Consider the following 17,482-nt stretch of genomic DNA (forward strand, 5'->3'; position numbering starts at 1 on the left):
CTTCACGTTCAAAAGAGGGGACATACGTCTTTTTTCGTTGCATTTTGACATTACAAATTATTAATTTGGCTTCTCAAGGGGGGGGGGGCACGTCCCCTGGATAAGTTGTGACTCGTCAGGGGGCAGTCTGCCCCCCCCCCCTTTTGGTACACTAGTGGTTCCATTTTGATAGCGCGTAGATCAGAGTCTAGATCTAGAGACTAGACTAGAACTAAGATATTTTTTTTTTTAGATCTAGGACTGGTTCTGTATACGGACTAGACATGGTAAATAAGCTAATATTCGTCCAAACCTAATCAAACGTAAAGTTCGGAATTAACCAATTCGAAGTTAACCATGGCATTAGTGGGCTATTCCTATTAGTATTAGGCATTAGACAGGTCCAGATTTGAGGTAAAGTTAATGCGCTGGCCTAAGCTAGCCCTACCCTAGCACATGTCTTGCCATTAATGGCAGCTAGTTTGATAAGTGTTTAAGAATTGGATAGATCTAAGCCCATAAGGCCTATGTAACTGTGTAAGGGTACCGGTAATTTGACGATGCTAATTCATTCTGAGCAACGTGAATGCTTACGATCGGCACTGGTGGAGGCCAAGTCCACGCGCATGCGTACTCTCAATCCGAAGACGCAAGTCATGAATATTCATATGTCGGTCCAGAACTCGGTGGGAAAAATAATTTCGCCCCCCGGACATCTACCCCCCGGATATTTACCCCCGGACATTTACCCCCCGGACATCTACCCCCCCCCCCCCAGACAGGCTACCCCCGGGCATCTACTCACGGATATTTTGGATACGGGGGGGTAAATGTCCGGGGGGTAAATGTCCGGGGGGTAGATGTCCGGGGGGTACTTGTCCTAGGGGGTAGATGTCCTAAGGGGGTGGATGTCCGGGGGGGGGTGGATGTCCGGGTGGTAGATGTCCGGGGGTGGATGTCCAGGGGGTAGATGTCCTAGAATCGGAATAACTCGTTACTAGGCCCCGAGGGAATAAACATCCATAAATTTGACTACATTAGTAAACCGGTCTATTGGAAAATAGAAAGAGTATAAAGCAAAGCAGGGAAATGGGAGAACAATTAATGAGAGGGAGAGAGGGAGGGGTAAGAGGAGAGGGAGAGAAAGGGAGTTAGGTGACGAAGAGAGAGAAAGGAGAAGGATCGAGGAAAATGAATCGGTCTGAGAAAACAAATGGAGGGAAAAGTTCGAAAAAGAAATTAAAAGAAGAAAAATAAAGAAAAGGAATCAAGAGACGAAAGTAGGCCTACAGAATGACAAACAGAGAAAAGGAGAAAAAAACGAGTGAAAGTGAGAAAGGATCAAAGGGAGAAATATTGAAATAAAAACTGAAAGTGAAATAAAAAGGAAATTTGGAAAAAAGGGAAACGGCGGCAGTGGCGTAGCTAGGATTTTTTCCTGGGGGGCACTGGGGGGTCCTTGCTTTTTCAGGGGGGCAACATGTTTTTTTCTGTGTGTGTATATACTATGTCACAAGGGCAGATCCGACTTTCGCCAATGGGGGGTGGGGCCCGAAATTATCTTCACCTATATATTTTCCCCTATCAGTCACCTTTTAGCTTTATTTTTATAAAACAACATAAATATGAAATAATCTTATAAGCCCTATATAAAAATTGCGAGCGCGAAGCGCGAGCGATTTTTTTAATTTTTATATTTCATGCATTTTGTCCTGAAAATTGAACATTCTTGGCACTGTTTGTGATCCTGAACAAGATGCGTATGTAACTTATAAAGCTATAATTACTGCAAACGCGAAGCGCGAGCAGAAATTTTTAATAAATGTTCTAGCATGATCGTTAACGGACCTGTTAAGGCCTGTCTACAGCTACCCACGAATACGGTACATATTTCAATAATGGGAGCGCGAAGCGCGGGCTAAAACTTTTTGACATTTCGACCTAAAAAATGGACATTCTCAGCACTTTTTGTAATCATAAATGAGATAGGTATGTATAACTAAACAATTGATGCGAGCGCGAAGCGTGAGCGGAAGAAAATTGAGATTTTAGACCTAAAAGCGGGACACTCTATTCATATTTTGTTAATTATGAATATTTTGAATAAAATGTAATGAAAAGGCTTGGGGTTTTTGTTTGCTTATATAGAATCGTTAGAGTACTCACCAATCAAATGCGATAGCAGCGCTAACCTATAGGCCTACGTTTTGACAGTCACATCTGAAAATGGATATTTTGATAACTTTATGGAATTCATGAAGACAATAGGAACAATAGGAATGCGACCACGCAGCGTGAGCTTATAAAATGTTGATATGGAGACCATATTAACGGACATTTTACAGAGTGCATTAACTTTATAAATGGAAAAAAATAATGAAAGCTTGATGTCCGAGATGAAATATGTTTTGTATATTGACTTCAAAACTTGATATTTTAAGCTCCGTATCAGCCCATTGAGCAAGATATGAATCTCATCGCACAGGCAATTCGAGCGCGAAGCGCGAGCGAAAATTTTATTTAGTAACATGAAAGATTTTTTTTTGCAAGTCTTCCAATAACATTATTTTATTAATTCGTCTTCCTCCTCTTATTTCCTTCTTTTTTTCCTTCTGTCTTTCACCTTTTTTTTTTCTTGTCTTTTCTTCTTTTTCTTTTTTTTGCTGCGCCAATTTTTTCCAGGGGGGGCACACCAAATCTCAGGGGGGGGGGGGGGGCACGTGCCCCTCCAGGCCCCCCCCCCCCGTAGCTACGCCACTGAACGGCGGGAAGAAATATCAGATAATTTTTGTTTCAACAATATATTGTGACACCCATTTTCAGTTTTTCATGTACGTCGGAATATCAAATAAATTTTAAGCTCGCCATTTGCGTTCCCATCAAAATGTTTAGTTGTAAACCTACCCTGCATGTGATCATGGAGTCAAACTGTAGGCCCAATTGGAATGAATTTTTTTTTTCAGGACGGCATACCATCATGATTTTCAGCTCGCGCTTCGCGCACTTTAGCTGTTTAGGTTGATACCCATGACCCAGTTCATATACGAAAATTGCTTAGAATTTCCAGTTTTTACGTCGAAATATGCTAGTAAAGATTTTTTAGCTCGCCCTTCGCGCTCGCATAAATAGAGTACCGATGTGTGACGTCATCAATTTTATTTCTTTTTTTTACTACTTTGATACCATATTTCGGTTGAGCTGACCTGAGCATGGTGAGATACATCGATCTGCAACCCAAATTTGGTGGGAATCGGTCCTTGGGGGCCTTATATATTCCCTCACGCATAGGCGGATCCAGGGGGCCGAGGGGCCACCCCCCCTCCCCCCCCCCCCCATTGGCGGAGCAAAAAAAGAAAAACGGGGGAAAGAAAAAAAAAAGGATTGAAAAGAGAGGAGAAAAAAGAGGAAGAAGAATTGAAAGTGAATAAAATAAGATGAGGGGAAGACTTGGAAAATTAAAACAATCTTTCATGTAACTTTATAAACCACAAATGCTTCTCCCACTCTTTGTATCTTTTGTCCTCTATACCTTCTTCTTCTCCTTCTCTCTCCCTCTCTCTTTCACCCACACACTAACCCACTGACGTACGCCCGGCCACACCACACGCTGCCATACACACTGATGATCACATCTTTTATCAAGCTCTCGCTCTTCATGCTCTCTCATACACATGCCCGCGCACCCTCTTACACACACACACACACCCGCCCATATACGTCAAACGATAGTACCCCTATGGCCCTAACTGTCTATCTCCCATATCCTCCAGGAACTATTCTCCTTGAATTGTTTTTCCACACACTCAATACACGTGCATAAAATTACACCAATATTCCATTTACATTTAGGACACAATTTAAGAACTTCATACGCTTATACAATTTGTTTTGATAGCTCATTTAATATGGATTTTGTTTTATTTTGTTCATATTTTTACAATTCTAACAAAATTCGAGTAACACACGCTATTACTTTGAAACCATTTGAGCATTTATGCCTAATATGAATCGAATCCTACACCCGTGACACCCCCCTCATTGTTTCAGCCTATCAACTATTGCTATGCATGTTCACTATAAAATCCAATTAGCGCCTATACTTTTGTATCCAATTGGCCCATATTCCGAACTGCAGGCTAATGGTCAAGTCAATTCCAGCAAAGATTGAATTGAATCAAAGAAAACAATCAAACGCATAACGCTTAAAAAATCATTAAATTCGATGTAAGATAAGAAATTAATATAACATATCAAAATTTCACTTATTCGTCACAAAATAGTTATAACCACAACTTAGTGACATGCAAATAAGGGAGCAGGTGGGTGTTTCATGAAAGTTGTCAGCACTGACTAAATTGTCAATGCTGACAAGTTTAGTGAAATCCTTGGTTTCGATTAATTGGCTGAGAGGCACTGGCCTCTGACTGTTACCATAGTAACTGTCGGAGAATGGCAACTTGTCAGTACTGACAACTTTCATGAAACGGTCCCCAGATGATGTCACTCACTCACTCACTATTTCTTCTTTTTCTAAAATTATACAAAAATTCATTTTTACAGATTTGACAATAAGGATCCTCTGGATACAACGACAGAGTGTTAAAAAATGAATACTTCACATGTTCAGGAAGGAATAAATTTTATAAAATTTAATATTGGATAGAAAGGGAACATACATGTTTGCTGGGTATTTGTTCCCTAAATATTGGGCAAAATGCATGTTTTAAGGGTAAATTTCAACGCAACCTTGCGTAAAATTAAAAAAAAATATTTGGTATCTTCTAACCCAATAAACATGCATGTCCCCATTTTACCAAATATTGGGTAACAACCTTTTTTAGAATGTAGATAGAAATACACCTAAAAATTGAAGATTCTATTTTAAAAATGTAGGATTTTACTTGCTAGACGAGATAGCCCATAATATTGGAAATGTATGAATTTAGAATTCTTCTTCACCTTCTTCTTCACCCTCTGCATCGGCGGAATCAACTCCGACCTCTTCATAATCTTTCTCAAGAGCAGCTAAATCTTCACGGGCCTCGGAGAACTCTCCTTCCTCCATACCCTCTCCGACGTACCAATGGACGAAAGCACGCTTGGCGTACATCAGATCGAACTTGTGGTCAAGACGGGCCCAGGCTTCGGCGATTGCTGTTGTATTGCTCAACATGCAGACGGCACGTTGGACCTTGGCAAGGTCACCACCGGGAACGACAGTGGGTGGTTGGTAGTTGATACCGACCTTGAAGCCAGTTGGACACCAGTCAACGAACTGGACTGTACGCTTGCTCTTGATGGTTGCAATGGCAGCATTGACATCCTTTGGGACGACATCACCTCGGTACAGCATGCAACATGACATGTATTTACCATGACGAGGATCGCACTTCACCATCTGGTTGGCGGGCTCGAAGCAAGCGTTGGTGATCTCAGCAACAGTGAGCTGCTCGTGGTATGCCTTCTCGGCAGAAATAACTGGAGCATAGGTAGCCAGTGGGAAATGGATGCGAGGATAGGGTACCAAGTTGGTCTGAAACTCTGTCAGATCGACGTTGAGGGCGCCATCGAATCGCAGAGAAGCAGTGATTGAGGAGACGATCTGACCAATGAGGCGGTTCAGGTTGGTGTAGGTGGGACGCTCGATGTCGAGGTTACGACGGCAGATATCGTAGATTGCCTCGTTGTCGACCATGAAGGCACAATCGGAATGTTCCAAGGTCGTGTGGGTGGTAAGGATGGAGTTGTAGGGCTCGACAACGGCTGTGGAGATCTGTGGAGCTGGATAGACGGCGAACTCAAGCTTGGACTTCTTTCCGTAGTCAACAGAGAGACGCTCCATTAGCAGGGAGGTAAAGCCAGAGCCGGTGCCACCACCGAAGCTATGGAAGATAAGGAATCCTTGAAGACCAGTGCACTGGTCAGCCAGCTTCCTGATCCTATCAAGGACGATATCAATAAGCTCCTTTCCGACGGTGTAATGCCCACGGGCATAGTTGTTGGCAGCATCCTCTTTTCCGGTGATCAGTTGCTCTGGGTGGAAAAGCTGGCGATAGGTGCCGGTGCGTACCTCATCTGAAATGGTAGAGATGTGGCATTTGATGGATAAATTCGATCTTATACTTGCTCATAACTAACATGTTTCTAGAACACCAACGAAGTCAAATAAATATATTTAAAGTACGAATTGAACTTGTGTGCTTCAATTATTTAAATTATCCTTAAATAAACCAAAACAATTCAGTTGGGAATGATTCGTCATTAAATGGAATGGTCTTTGATGTGATTTAGCTTTGTCAGGAATGTGAGCCCTGATGTATGCATTATTCATAAAGTTCAAAATTACACCATTAATGCGCAAAAAGCTTTTTTTTTCTTGTTTGCACTAGGAAATTATAGTTTGCTTCCTAGAAGATGCAAACAGTTAATTAATATGTATAATTACATTGTCAAATATCACGGTTCTTCAAACCTAAGGAGAATGGATGGTTTAAGATTCGAAAACAGTATAGTATCATTAATTTAGCTGCACGGCATAAGAAATTAATATAAACATATGTTTAACATAAATTCATATTAGGTTGATTAGTTTGAACTTGCCAGATATAAAATAGATATTCCAACATCCGAAATAAAACCCTACTCCATAAAATGAATTAAAAAGGACAAGAAATGAACGAAAAATTGTTTAATCTTACCGACAACAGTTGGTTCGAGATCGACAAATACGGCCCGAGGAACGTGTTTTCCAGCCCCAGTCTCACTGAAGAAGGTGTTGAAGGAGTCATCACCACCTCCGATGGTCTTGTCTGATGGCATCTGACCATCAGGCTGGATGCCGTGCTCAAGGCAGTACAACTCCCAGCAGGCATTACCGATCTGGACTCCGGCTTGACCGACATGGATAGAGATACATTCACGCTGTAAAGAATATTAAATATCCGTTGTAAATATTTGTCTTTTTAGATTGATTTTAAAATCATGAATGATGATAAATATCAAAATGGCAACCTATACTCTTTTCCGAGCTATGAGTAAATAATTATGTTCCATTTCCTATTATTACACCAACGCTGAAACAAATCAAATCTTAATCGTTTCCGGTATTTAAGGAAATACAAAATGGTCATCTTCAATAGGAGAGTTTATGGCTTTCAGTTATTAATTTCAAAGTTTCTTTATTTACCCTTACGAAGAATATCTAAATGAACATTTTCGCCCTTCACATTCCGCTAATATAATCGTATCAAATCGGGAATTGACTTTTTAGCCTGTCTTATCCCCTTATATAAAATCATCTGTCTCTGGTTAAAGAAAACAATATTAATATACAAAATGCAATTTAGAACCATGACAAATAATTTAATATAATGGAATATAAAAAAGCATAAATCCCCAAAAGTCAGGATTAATACATGTTTACTTCTATTTTGTTTCCCAGGCATAGCAATCATTATAAAACCCGACCACTATCCGATCAAACTAGGTTTGCTTGTTTTTATTTTGTTAAAATGTAAAGAAAAGTAAAGAACAGTTACGTAGTCATTTTACATTCGTAGCCAATAAATTAGTACGGACATTTAGCATTTTAGATACCAAGAAAGAAACATAATTAACATAGTATCTGTGGTGCTATGACCTTTTCCAGAATGTTTTAGCAATCATGTTGATAATTTCGTACATTATTTCATTCCACCTGGATGGTACAAGCTGATTAGTAAGGCTATAAACAATATATGCAAAATTGTCGGCTGAATTATTTATTGATCTCATAATGAATGTTTCCGTTGATAGGCACGCCACGGCGCGCCGTGGGGTGCCTATCAACGGAAACAACGCCACGCCGTTCGGGCATCATCACCATGTTTGGTTACTATGGCAACGCCATAAGATATCACACCTTTATACGGATGCTTATTGATAAATGTGTATTGTATACATTCTTAGAAATGCAAAATTCAATTTATCAGGCTATTAAGAGAGAGAGAGAGAGAGAGAATGTTTATAGATGTGTGAGGGTGTGTGTGTGTTATTAACTAGCCACAAATGGTGTATAACGTTTTTATGGTATGTCTATGTATTAGTCTGTTTCTTTGCTAGGGCGTGCGTGGGGGAGAAATAGAGAGGCAAAGAGAGAGATAGTGAGATGCGGAAAAGCGAAAGACTATATCCTAAAATACATATCTTTCTATCTGGTTTCGAAAAATATTAATTTCCCCCTTTTACGTGTTAACAATGAAGATATCGTAAGAAACTGTTTCTTTTTTCATTCCAATCATCAACTCGCTTTTATGTTAAAAATGTCAATCCGCTGTAAAGCAAGCATTAAAGGAACATTAATTAAAATCATAAAAATAAAATAAACTTACCATGTTTGAAGATTTATTGTTGAAGGTGACAAAAATGCTAAGAAAATAGATTAAACAGGTGTATTGCTCTGAGGACGTCCGATGCGTAGCGCTAGCAATTCCCAAATGTGACGGTTTATCACATCAGCCGTGTATTCATAATTCATGTTTTGTTTACTAATATTCAGCAGTCAGCAAATGTTGAATGTGTTACTAGCTAGCCACAAAGGATGCATAACGTTTCTATGGTAGCTATTATGATCTGCAACAATGGTTGCTTACAGTCACTTACCAACAGAGAGAATCATTTCAGGCGTCGATGAACCCTCGAGTAAGGGTGGATTCAGGATTTTCCAGAGGGTCACCCCCCCCCCGAAAATACCCATAGGGGTCATGGCCCACTTGTCACCCCACCCCCGATCTGCAACTTCTGCCGCCATTAAAGGGATGGTCCAGGCTGAAAATATTATATCTAAATAAATAGAGTAAAATTCACAAAAGACAATGCCGAAAATTTCATCAAAATCGGATAACAAATAACGAAGTTATTGAATGTTAAAGTTTATCAATATTTTGTGAAAACAGTCATATGCACATCGTCATGAATATTTATAAGGTGGGCTGATGATGTCACATCCCCACTTTCCTTTATCTTATGTTATTACATGAAATCATAATTCTTTCACTTTTTCATACATGTGTAAATGATGTGTCTCCATTATTATGTAATGGGTTATGGCAATGAATAACTAATGCAATTAATCAGTTGTCAATCCAATTGTTTTAGTTCTTGGTAGAAATTTCTTTAATCAACCTAATTTCATATGATAAAATACAACAGAACAAGTGGGGTTATGGCATCATCAGCCCACCTGAAAAATATTCATGAAGAAATGCCTAGAACTGTTTCACCGAAATAATGCAAATCTTTAAAATTAAATAATTTCGTTATTTGTTACCCGATTTTGATGAAATTTTCAGCAATTTGCTCTGTGACTTTTACTCTATTTATTTACTAGATATAAATATTTTCAGCCCGGATCATCCCTTTAATGAAGATAGGGTTTCGGGGGACAAGGACTTAGATAAATATATAGTGCTGTGGAATAATGATTATGGTCAGGGGGCACCAGGGCACTTTGATTAGGGGCAAAGACGGCTTAGAAACGTCATCATATTTTTTCTCAATATAATTATTACTAGGTAACGATGCATATATCTCTCCTTTTTACTCAATTTCTTATTTTCCCCTCTTTCTCCTCACTTTATCACTACAGGAAAAGGCATAGAAGAATAATCACCCTCTGCCCCCTGCGTGGCCCTAATTACCCTGATAATTGTGATGGTAATAACGTAAATCCTGTAATTGCATCATCAACGTGGTCAGTTTTTTTTTTATTTGAAAGGTATGTATGAGTAACGTATGAGCAACGTACAAATATACTTCTTATTTCCCCCATCTTCTTCTCTTTGAAGATGCACTACCAGTTCATGTGGCGACATGGGCGTGATAATTATTATAAATTTTCTGCTTTTGTCATTTTTATACAGGGATATCGAAGGAACAACATTTATAAGCACTTATCGAATGTTTAATTTCCACGTGACTGTGTATGATTCTGTCATGCCATCACACATTATAAGCACATTATCCACTCCCTGTGGAGTGTTTCACTTACAGTTTCCAACTCAATAGCTCGGCATAGGAGAGTTTTTTTCGCATCTTTATCCACTGGGTAGGTCTACCCATTTATAAGCTGGGTAGGGAGTGGCAAAGATAGGATTGATGCGTTGACAGGGATGTTCGGCCACGGTGGGATTCGAACATACGACCCTCTGATTGCAAGGTGTGAGTCGAAGCCGCTGTACCAAGACGATTCTCCCTTTTATCTTTGATTTGCATCTATTTCACAATATGCGATAGTTATGTCCTTAAAATGAAATCGTAGCATTTTAAGCAGTACTACCTAAACAAATTAATTTTCCGCTGTTATTGACGTGACCCTGGATTTTAAACTTTCTTCAATGGTTTATTCCTGCTGTTTGTGACCTTTCTGAGGTAGCTCACTTTTTGGTAAACTTCATTTTGCGTGCTGAAAATAATAATAAAAAAGACATTAAATAGTCATCATCCCAACCTTCCCTTCTGTTACACAATAATATTAAAGTATGAACCATACGATGCTACCATGGCTGCAGTCACATTGATAAAACAGGACCCAGACCGACAAAAGCTATAACGTTATTGCCATTTACTTATCATCGGTCGGTCTGTCCGTGTATCAACGGTGTGACTGTAACATATCCCTTGCTTGTTATAAACCAACCCATCAATTCTCACGCGTCGTTGATTCCTTTCATGAAGCAAAAAGATTAATATCTATAGAGAGAAGGTTTATGAGTTTCAACTTATTGCCTGGGTCATGCAGTTTGTATGCAGTTGCATGGTTACTTTTGAAGCTCCTTGGTTACGAGTAGAGTTGTTTATTCTCTCACACGAGGTCCCAGTGGCGCTTTGAGCCAGAAAAACGGAGGGGACTAGACATGGCATATTTTTTTTTACCTTTTAAATATAAAGATCTAATTTCATAAAAGATTTTGACATAATATTCAGAAAATAATATGTTTAATTCCTTTTGCTTTCCTATTTCTTTATCTCTCTCTTATTTTTCTTAGTCTTGAAAATATGTACGCCAGTGCGAGATCCTGTAACAAAGATTCAGTTTGATCAGTGTTCATTATTATATGTCTAATACTATATGATCTCTGGTGGGGTTGGGGGCTGTCAATACAAGCCAGACCCGAAACAAATAATTATCCTTCGATTTCAGAATACCCCCAAATACTTGTATTTTGCCATGTTCTCTCTTACCTGAGTAATGTCCAAATGTTTGAATTTCATGAGAGGGATGAGAGGTAGGCCCTTCTATCCTGATTTTTTTTTTACATTTTGAAAGTTGGAACCCTTTTCACTGTACTCGTGGACATCGCCTGGTCATGAATATTGACAATTAGATATCAGGACTACCGTCAATGTTACATGCTTTTGATCGAGAGGAGTTATTCTAATTTCACAATTTGTTCATGCTTCCAAAACAGGCTTTCGTTGTTTAAGTTTTAACCACATAATAGCATACATGTATATAAGTGTTTCCTTATTATTTTTTAAGTATGTCCTCTTCTTCGTTGAAAGGTTGATTGCACCATTTAATTAAATCTACATTTTAAAAAGTATACTCCACAACATTGGCGTACAAAAATTATATTGCAAGTATCAAGCGAGCAAAAAGCTTAATTTTTTTTTAAATGAAAGTCTAATTTTGTAGCGTATTTTGTCATTTTGTTTCATGTTTAATTTTTTACCTTATATCCCCCCTTTTTTCTCGGTTTTCTTTTTTTTTTCCTTTGGGGGGGGGGGGGGGTACACAAGCGCCGCAGTCTATAAGCCAGTTCCCTTCATAAATCTAGTATCCCATGATATGTTCTCTTTTTTATATTCGTTTACTGATCATGAATTGGACAGTGTGGACAATTATTATTTACAAAAAGTCACCCTGGCTTTTTCCCACACTGTAAAACGTGATGTGCTAATTTAGCACTTACAGTGCTTGTATAATGACTGCACTACTAGTGCGCACTACTAGTGCTGATATTCTAGTTTAAATTTGAACTAGGAAATCAGCACTTCATTTTTTACAGTGCATTTTCTTCCGTTTGAATCAGTTCCTTTGTACGTAACTCACATCTATTAAATTCATTGTTACATAACTAGTTCCATTTTCCGCCAAAAATTAGATCCAACACACACTCACACATAAGCATTATCCAACTGACATATGTGACAGTCATTAACACACACACACACACACACCCTACCCACCCACGCCAGCCACAAAAGCAAACACGCTCTCTCGCACACTGTCTCTTCGCCCTACACACGTCCCACCCTTACACACCTTAACATCAATCTGCATCCACAACAACACACACCCCCAAACTATATAACTTCCTCTCCCACATCTTCCCACCCACTTTCTCATCCTATCAAACCATGAAATCTTCACACTCTTTCGAATTATGCTGGAATTTCATTGTTTAACTTAAGTTAAAATCAGTCAATCTCCCCCGTCTCTTAATAATTAACCACCGACGTACACCCCACACCACACACACTGTCATACACACACATCTTCACTTCTATTTTCACGCTCTCTCTGTCCTCTTTCATTCCCGAGCACACGGATAAAATTACACATTATTTAGCATTCATTTCAGACACACATATCGAGGCTCCCCCCACCTCTGTCTCTATCTCACTCGCTCTCTCTCCCTCTCTGCACATGTATATTTATCTTTTTATCTCCATCCCACTCTTTACATTAAAAAGGTAATTGAACTTGCAAATCATGTGATCAGGTTGAAATAAAATTATTTTATTGCATTTGATACCTGGAAAATTCATATAAATTCTTTTATTCAGCCCTTCTGGATCTTATTCAACTTAACCCTTCTCATATTTTTTAAACTTACTTACGCAATATACTTTACTGACTTTTTTTCTTTTTTGAGGGGGGGGGGGATAAATTTGGGCTCACATTTAATTGTTTGTAAAGCGATAGGGAAGGCCACTGCTTTACTGAATCACTGACATAAGAAATATTGATTTTGATTATTGAGTTTGCAAACAATTCTGTAACAAAGTATCTGTAATGTAATTAAATTTCATCATAAACACGAAAAATTACCAAGTCGGAGTACTTTTCTTTGTAACGAGGTCTGTAAACAAACGTGAGCCGCAAATTGGAGTTGTACTAAATGAAGAAACAGGTTTTAACGATGTTGTGTTAAAAAAAACAAAAATATTAATCAAACTAAGAATAGATGATGAGATCTCTAGCTATCTAGTACTCATCCCCTTCCTCTTGCTCGCCCTCTGCATCGACGGAATCAACTCCAACCTCTTCATAATCTTTCTCAAGAGCAGCTAAATCTTCACGGGCCTCGGAGAACTCTCCTTCCTCCATACCCTCTCCGACGTACCAATGGACGAAAGCACGCTTGGCGTACATCAGATCGAACTTGTGGTCAAGACGGGCCCAGGCTTCGGCGATTGCTGTTGTGTTGCTCAACATGCAGACAGCACGTTGGACCTTGGCAAGGTCACCACCGGGAACGACAGTGGGTGGTTGGTAGTTGATACCGACCTTGAAGCCAGTTGGACACCAGTCAACGAACTGGATTGTACGCTTGGTCTTGATGGTTGCAATGGAAGCATTGACATCCTTTGGGACGACATCACCTCGGTACAGCATGCAACATGACATGTATTTACCATGACGAGGATCGCACTTCACCATCTGGTTGGCGGGCTCGAAGCAAGCGTTGGTGATCTCAGCAACAGAGAGCTGCTCGTGGTATGCCTTCTCGGCAGAAATAACTGGAGCATAGGTAGCCAGTGGAAAATGGATACGAGGATAGGGTACCAAGTTAGTTTGAAACTCTGTTAGATCGACGTTGAGGGCGCCATCGAATCGAAGAGAAGCAGTGATGGAGGAGACGATCTGACCGATGAGGCGGTTCAGGTTGGTGTAGGTGGGACGCTCGATGTCGAGGTTACGACGGCAGATATCGTAAATGGCCTCGTTGTCGACCATGAAGGCACAGTCGGAATGTTCCAAGGTCGTGTGTGTGGTAAGGATGGAGTTGTAGGGCTCGACAACGGCAGTAGAGATCTGGGGAGCTGGGTAGACGGCGAACTCAAGCTTGGACTTCTTTCCGTAGTCAACGGAGAGACGCTCCATTAGCAGGGAGGTAAAGCCAGAGCCGGTGCCACCACCGAAGCTATGGAAGATAAGGAATCCTTGAAGACCAGTGCACTGGTCAGCCAGCTTCCTGGTCCTATCAAGGACGATATCAATAAGCTCCTTTCCGACGGTGTAATGCCCACGGGCATAGTTGTTGGCAGCATCTTCTTTTCCGGTGATCAGTTGCTCTGGGTGGAAAAGCTGGCGATAGGTGCCGGTGCGTACCTCATCTGAAATGGTAGAGATGTGGTATTTGATGGATAGATTCGATCTTATACTTGCTCATAACTAACATGTTTCTAGAACACCAACGAAGTCAAATAAATATATTTAAAGTACGAATTGAACTTGTGTGCTTCAATTATTTAAATTATCCTTAAGTAAACCAAAACAATTCAGTTGGGAATGATTCGTCATCAAATGGAATGGTCTTTGATGTGATTTAGCTTTGTCAGGAATGTGAGCCCTGATGTATGCATTATTCATAAAGTTCAAAATTACACCATTAATGCAACAATATAGTTATTATTTTAATTATTGGCGCTATCTTTCATATAGGGTGCAAAAGCTTTTTTTTTCTTCTTTCCACTAAGAAATTCTAGTTTGCATCCTAGAAGATGCAAACAGTTTTCAAAAAGGAATTTTTTGTATTAATACTTTCAATTAATATGTATAATTGCACTGTCAAATATCACGGTTCTTCAAACCTAAGGAGAAAGGATGGTTCAAGATTCGAAAACAGTATAGTATCATTAATTTAGCTGCACGGCATAAGAAATTAATATAAACATATGTTTAACATAAATTCATATTAGGTTGATTGGTTTGAACATGCCGGATATAAAATAATTATTCTAACATCTGAAATAAAACCCTACTCCATAAAATGAATTAAAAAGGGCAAGAAATGAACGAAAAATTGTTCAATCTTACCGACAACAGTTGGTTCGAGATCGACAAATACGGCCCGAGGAACGTGTTTTCCAGCCCCAGTCTCACTGAAGAAGGTGTTGAAGGAGTCATCACCACCTCCGATGGTCTTGTCTGATGGCATCTGACCATCAGGCTGGATGCCGTGCTCAAGGCAGTACAACTCCCAGCAGGCATTACCGATCTGGACTCCGGCTTGACCGACATGGATAGAGATACATTCACGCTGTAAAGAATATTAAATATCCGTTGTAAATATTTGTCTTTTTATATTGATTTTAAAATCATGAATGATGATGAATATAAAAATGGCAACCTATACTCTTTTCCGAGCTATGAGTAAATAATTATGTTCCATTTCCTATTATTTTACCAACGTTGAAACAAATCAAATCTGGATCTTAATCGTTTCCATATTCATGGAAATACAAATGGTCATCTTCAATAGGGGAGTTTATGGCTTTCAGTTATTAATTTCAAAGTTTCTTTATTTACCCTTACGAAGAATATATAAATGAACATTTTCGCCCCGCTAATATAATCGTATCAAATCGGGAATTGACTTTTTAGCCTGTCTTATCCACTTATATAAAATTATCTGTCTCTGGTTAAAGAAAACAATATTAATATACAAAATGCAATTTACAACCATGACAAATAATTTGATATCATAATGGAATATAAAAAAGCATAAACCCCCAAAAGTCAAGGATTAACACATGTTTACTTCTATCTTGTTTCCCAGGCATAGCAATCATCAACCCCGACCACTATCCGATCAAACTAGGTTTGCTGTTTTTATCTTGTTAAAATGTAAAGAAAAGTAAAGAAAATTCGCGTAAATATATTCATTTTACATTCTCAGCAAAAGTAGTATATACGGACATTATTTTAGCAATTTTAGAAACCAAGAAAGAAACATAATTAACATAGTATCTGTAGTGCTATGACCTTTTCCAAAATGCTTTAGCAATCATGTTGATAATTTCGTACATTATTTTATTCCACCTGGATGATATAAGCTGATTAGTAAGGTTATGAACAATAAATGCAAAATTGTCGGCTGTATGATTTATTGATCTCAAGGAATGTTTCCGTTGATAGGCACGCCACGGCGCGCCTTGTCGTGGCTATCAACGGAAACAACGCCGCGGCGTTCGGGCATCATCACCATGTTTGGTAACTATGGCAACGCCATAAGATATCACACGTTCTACGGATGTTGATTGATAACTGTGAATTGTGTACATTGTTAGCAATGCAATATTCAGTATCAGGCTATTAAGTTTAGAGAAAAAGCCAGAGAGAGATAGAGAGAGAGAAATGGATATATAGAGAGAGGGAGAGAGAGAGAGTAAGAACGAGAGGAGGAAAAAGAGAAATGGAGAGTGTGTGTGTGTGTATGTTATTCTGTTTGTTAGGGTGGGTGTGCGTGGGTTAAAAATAGAGGGGCAAAAAGAGATAGTGAGATGCGGAAAAGCCGAGAGATATTGCTACAAATGAGATAAATTAGGCGAAAAGGGAGTAAAAATGTAAGATAAAATGAAAATGTGTGCGCGCGTTATTAAGTAGCAACAAAATGCATTACTTCATTGTCTATGGTGTGTGTGTGTGTATGTTAGTAAGGGTGTGTGTGGGGGAGAGGGGCAAAGAGAGATAGTGATATACGGAAAAGCGGAGAGAGAGGGACAAAGGAGATAAAGGAGAGGCAAAAATGGTGTAAAAATGAAGGATGGAGTGAAAGAGAGAGAGAGGATCTGTATGTGTGTGTGTTATTAGTTTGCCACAAAAGCTGTATATCATTTCTATGGTGTGTGTATATGCATATAAGTGTGTTTGCTTGTTAGGGTGTGCGTGGGGGAGAGATAGAGAGAGTGAGATAAGGAAAAGCAAAAGACTATATTCTAACAAACGTATCTTTTTATCTGGTTACGAAAAATACGCATTTCCCCTCTTTTACGTGTTAACGCAATGATGTTATCGTAAGAAACTGTTTTTTTCTATTCCAATTATCAACTCGGTTAAAAACTTTAATCATCTAATCTATTTCTGTTCAAATCATCATTCCACAATCATGACAATCGGGTAATTAAAAGCGGAATTTTATTTTAAATTATAGAAATAAAACACACTTACCATGTTTGAAGATTTATTGTTGAAGGTGACAAAAATGCTAAGAAAATAGATCAAACAGGTTTATTGCTCTGAGGACGTCCGATGAGTAGCGCTAGCAATTCCCAAATGTGACGGTTTATCACATCAGCCGTGTATTCATAATTCATGTTTTGTTTACTAATATTCAGCAGTCAGCGAATGATGAATGTGTTACTAGCTAGCCACAAAGGATGCATAACGTTTCTATGGTAGCTATTATGATCTGCAACAATGGTTGCTTAATGTAACTTACCAACAGAGAGAATC

General features: G+C 39.0%; 2 protein-coding genes across 2 annotated transcripts; both read right to left on the bottom strand.

Moving 5' to 3' along the window:
- Positions 1-3,858: 3,858 nt before the first annotated feature.
- LOC129266202 (tubulin alpha-2/alpha-4 chain-like) lies at positions 3,859-8,593 on the bottom strand. The gene is made up of 3 exons (XM_064103830.1): positions 8,349-8,593; positions 6,678-6,900; positions 3,859-6,054 (listed from the first exon to the last, which is right to left on the bottom strand). The coding sequence occupies exons 1-3, from the start codon at positions 8,349-8,351 to the stop codon at positions 4,922-4,924; spliced, it is 1,359 nt and encodes a 452-aa protein (XP_063959900.1). The 5' UTR covers positions 8,352-8,593; the 3' UTR covers positions 3,859-4,921.
- Positions 8,594-11,279: 2,686 nt separating this feature from the next.
- Positions 11,280-17,482, bottom strand: LOC129266205 (tubulin alpha-1 chain-like). Its single transcript, XM_064103831.1, has 3 exons — positions 17,198-17,482; positions 15,065-15,287; positions 11,280-14,361 (listed from the first exon to the last, which is right to left on the bottom strand). Exons 1-3 carry the CDS (start codon positions 17,198-17,200, stop codon positions 13,229-13,231), a joined length of 1,359 nt encoding a protein of 452 aa, XP_063959901.1. The 5' UTR covers positions 17,201-17,482; the 3' UTR covers positions 11,280-13,228.

This window comes from Lytechinus pictus, chromosome 8 (assembly GCF_037042905.1).
Source record: "Lytechinus pictus isolate F3 Inbred chromosome 8, Lp3.0, whole genome shotgun sequence".
Lineage (NCBI taxonomy): Eukaryota > Metazoa > Echinodermata > Echinoidea > Temnopleuroida > Toxopneustidae > Lytechinus > Lytechinus pictus.

What these genes read in the sequence shown, in the direction of transcription:
- LOC129266202 (XM_064103830.1), bottom strand. An exon ending in TCTCGAACCAACTGTTGTCG is followed by an intron (nt 6,055 to 6,677) that starts GTAAGATTAAAC and finishes CTACCATTTCAG; the next exon opens with ATGAGGTACGCACCGGCACC.
- LOC129266205 (XM_064103831.1), bottom strand. An exon ending in TCTCGAACCAACTGTTGTCG is followed by an intron (nt 14,362 to 15,064) that starts GTAAGATTGAAC and finishes CTACCATTTCAG; the next exon opens with ATGAGGTACGCACCGGCACC.